The sequence below is a fragment of the Cyprinodon variegatus genome, unplaced genomic scaffold, assembly GCF_000732505.1.
Source record: "Cyprinodon variegatus isolate N-32 unplaced genomic scaffold, C_variegatus-1.0 Scaffold653, whole genome shotgun sequence".
Lineage (NCBI taxonomy): Eukaryota > Metazoa > Chordata > Actinopteri > Cyprinodontiformes > Cyprinodontidae > Cyprinodon > Cyprinodon variegatus.
In genome coordinates this window covers 418,149-421,843 of record NW_015151106.1, presented here as the reverse complement: position 1 = coordinate 421,843, position 3,695 = coordinate 418,149, and the positions used below count along the sequence as shown (strand labels likewise).

Sequence of the window (3,695 nt, the reverse complement as noted above, 5' to 3'; positions counted from 1 at the left end):
CTTGCAGGAAGGTAACCAGCATGTTACAGGAAGGTAACCAGCATGTTACAGGAAGGTAACCAGCATCTTGCAGGAAGGTAACCAGCATGTTACAGGAAGGTAACCAGCATGTTACAGGAAGGTAACCAGTATGTTGCAGGAAGGTAACTAGCATGTTACAGGAAGGTAACCAGCATGTTACAGGAAGGTAACCAGCATGTTGCAGGAAGGTAACCAGCATGTTACAGGAAGGTAACCAGCATGTTGCAGGACAGACCTGCAAGTTATAGGGAAGTTCATTGTAGATTCTAATAAAATACCCTGTACGTCCAGCGAGAACTGGTAACCAGCAGCAATGTCCTGCAAGTTCTTAAAAAATAACATAACTTCAAGTTACCTGCAGATTGTAGAAATAGTTATCTACCTGAGCTGTGGTTCTGATGGTTCTAGGAAAATAACCTTTAAATTGTGGTAAAGTAGCCTGGTGGTTTTTGGGAGTGACCCATATGTTCTAGGAAAGCATCCTGTAAGTTGTGGGAAAGTATCTGATCAACTGCTGGAAGGTAGCCTGCATTGTCCATGAAGAGTAACCTATAAGATGATATTCTGATCTCGGAGTGTTTCCTCTAAGTTGAGGACAGTAACCTGTCAGCTCCATGCAGGTAACAGCTGTATATTCCGTTCTGTGTCCCACCTACCGTGCCTTTAAGTGAGTCAATCTCGCAGGTGTAGGCCTGGATCTGGTGTCTGAACTCCATGGTCTCCTGGCGGGCCTGTTTGAGGGCTTCGTTGTTCTTATTCACAGCCTGGTTCAGGTCCGAAACCTTCAGGGAAAAATGTCCTGCATCATCTTAATGTTTACCAGGATATTTTCTTCAAATATTACAGTCTATTATTATACTATATTGTGTCATTTTATTTCCTGTGTCAGTGAGCTGGGGTTCAGGTTATGTGTTTACTGACCTCTAGTGGTAGTACTTTATAGGTGATAGCAACCATGCAGAATATTTAAAAAAATTAGTGGGTTTTCCAGATGTCAACATTTTCTGATGTAATTTTTAATGTAAAAGGCCGAATGAGAAAAAAGATGTCTCTGTCCAACCTTGGATTTGTACCACTCTTCAGCCTCTGCGATGTTCTTGGCAGCAATGCCCTCATACTGCGCCCTGATGTCTCTCAGTGCTGCTGTGAGGTCCGGCTTGGACATGTCCATCTGGATCTGGACCTGAGTCTCCTGCATCTGATTCTGCAGCTCACGGATCTCCTGCAGAGGAACAAAGAGGGACGATAACAGCTCTGTTGTTTGAGTCATGGAGGTTTGACTGGAGTTAGTTTGTATCTTAGTTTAATTCAGATGTCACATCTTAGAAATGTTTTTTGTTCCAGTGCAGCTCTGTAATGTGAAGAAAGGTACTGAGAAAAGAGAAGCAGGAGCAGAAAACCTCTTCGTGGATCCTCTTCAGGAAGGCAATCTCCTCCTGCAGCGTCTCAATGCGTCTCTCCAGGTCCAGCCGGGCCAAAGTGGCAGCATCCACATCCTGCAGCAGTCAGAAACAGAAAGCAGCTGAGACTAACTCTTCCTCTGAGACTGTTAGAAAAAACTAAAATGACTTGATATGCTTCATATTGTCTAAAAGCTAAAGAATGGGTCTGATTTTATGCTGGAAGTTTAGATTTTAACAGCTTTGAAACAGTTTGAGAAACATTTTTTTTAGACAGTGCATGAAGAAATGCTCCTGGTTACACAACATAAACCACATAAAGTTAATGAATTTGCATAAGAAGGGACAGAAAACAGTTTAAAAATTAAATAATATTAATTTCACTGAGAAGCTATTTAGAATTCATACAAGTCAATAAATAGAAGTTCCCTGTTTTACATACATTCCCTTTTTTTACTCTAAAATATTGAAAGCAAAATAAACCATTTTCTTGAACTTTCACACAGATTTAAATGAAACTTTCTGCTGATGAGCCCACATTAAGGAATCAAACCAACAAATCGTCCTCACTTGAAAACCCTTCTAGCATTAAGAGCAAAGAGACAAACTAAAAAATATGAATGCTAAGCTTTAAGCATACAGTCCTGCAAGTTTATTCTCTAAATATGTTAATTTCACAGAAAAAGTCAGTTTAAAAGCAACGGCATGGAGCTCACCGCTCTGAAAGCAGCCAGGTTGTTCTCAGCTTCTTCTTTCTGCAAAATCTCCTCATGCAACCTGCAAAACCAGACAGACTTTTACACAAAGGCAGCACTAAGTTTGAAAAATATAAGACTTTGTTAAATAAACATTCAGCTCAAACTGTAAAAATCGCACTTAAATTAAACTAAAAGGGCAGAAAAATACATATTAGCATATAATTATATTCTAAAACAGTTTTCCATACAGTGTATGATCTACTAAGAAGTTAAAGTCGAAACTGATCATCTAAAAACGGAAGAAAGAATTAAGAGAAATTACAAAAGGTGAGAAATGTGCAATTGTTTTATTCATTAAAACTCAAAAGGCTTCTTAAAAAGCAGCTCGGCTTTAGGAATAAATGGCAATAAAAGGAAACAAATCCCTCCTAAAAATCAAAATTTTTCTTTACTATAAGCTATTTATGTTCTTCTAAACATGTATTTTATTATGACTACAGAAGCACGTTCAACATGTTATGTATCATTTTAAAACTGGCAGCAATAATGTAAACTTGAGACAGAGAAAGAAAAAGGACAGATGTGGGAGCCATATTCCTCTCCTTTTATAGAAGAGTGCAGCATAAACATGCGATGAAGACTAACCTTAGTCTGACCTAAGCACTAACACGCACTCCTCTCTAATCTTTATAGTTCTGGAGAACATCACTGATCAACAGCATCACTAAGAACATCAGAAAGCAGAGCTGCTCTGATCTGAAGATAAAGACTCAAATTATACTTTTAAATACAAGCATATTATTTTTAAAATAATACAAGCACATTATTTTTTTTTCAGTTATTATTTAACATTACTATTGCTTAATTTGTGTTTGGCATATTCTATAAATACTTCTTTGAAATGTATTTTATATGTATGCCTATTGCTGCCAACTGTTGCCGCTATTCCCGTTTATCACTGGTTTAAACCGTAGAGGTCTGAGATAAATACCCCAAACAGTGACAACTATACAACATAGAAAAAGAAATAAATGAATAAAAGAAAATCCTGAATAAATCAGAGAACAGCTCTTGAATCTTATTTTTCTATCAATGTGGGGTTATCCAATGATTACATGTTCAGTATGAGTTTTGTTATGTTCTGATTATAAACTGATATCAGAAATTACTCCAATATCAGCAAAAAAGCCCAAAGTACTTGAATATACCGTAACTCCCTGGATCTGAAATCTCTGACACAGACTGATAGAAACATTCTGCTCCATCAGTTAGTCTGTTCCAACATTTCTATCCAACAGTACTTGTATTCTGCAAGAATTCTATTCAGTTTATTTCTATAGCACCAATTCACAACACAAGTCAGACTGATTTAAAGTTTTCTATCTAAGGAAAACCAGCTGATTGCATCGACTCATTGACTCTTCAGCAATCCCTCACACTAAGCATGCTTGTAGGGACAGTGGAGAGGAAAAACTCCCTTTGAACAGGAAGAAACCTCCAGCAGAACCAGGCTCAGTGTGAGCGGCCATCTGCTGAGGCCCACTGGGGTTCAAGGAGAGTTTTAGGGCCAAGCTAG

At 38.1% G+C, this 3,695-nt stretch overlaps 1 protein-coding gene across 1 annotated transcript in view; it reads right to left on the bottom strand.

Annotated features, from left to right (window-relative positions):
- Positions 1–3,695, bottom strand: part of des (desmin) — a 20,528-nt gene that overhangs the window by 8,148 nt on the left and 8,685 nt on the right. The window contains exons 2-5 of the mRNA XM_015393704.1: positions 2,138–2,198; positions 1,422–1,517; positions 1,082–1,243; positions 678–803 (exon numbers count right to left, since the gene is read on the bottom strand). Of these exons, the coding sequence (XP_015249190.1) occupies positions 678–803; positions 1,082–1,243; positions 1,422–1,517; positions 2,138–2,198 (445 nt within the window). The remainder of the gene's footprint in view (positions 1–677; positions 804–1,081; positions 1,244–1,421; positions 1,518–2,137; positions 2,199–3,695) is intronic.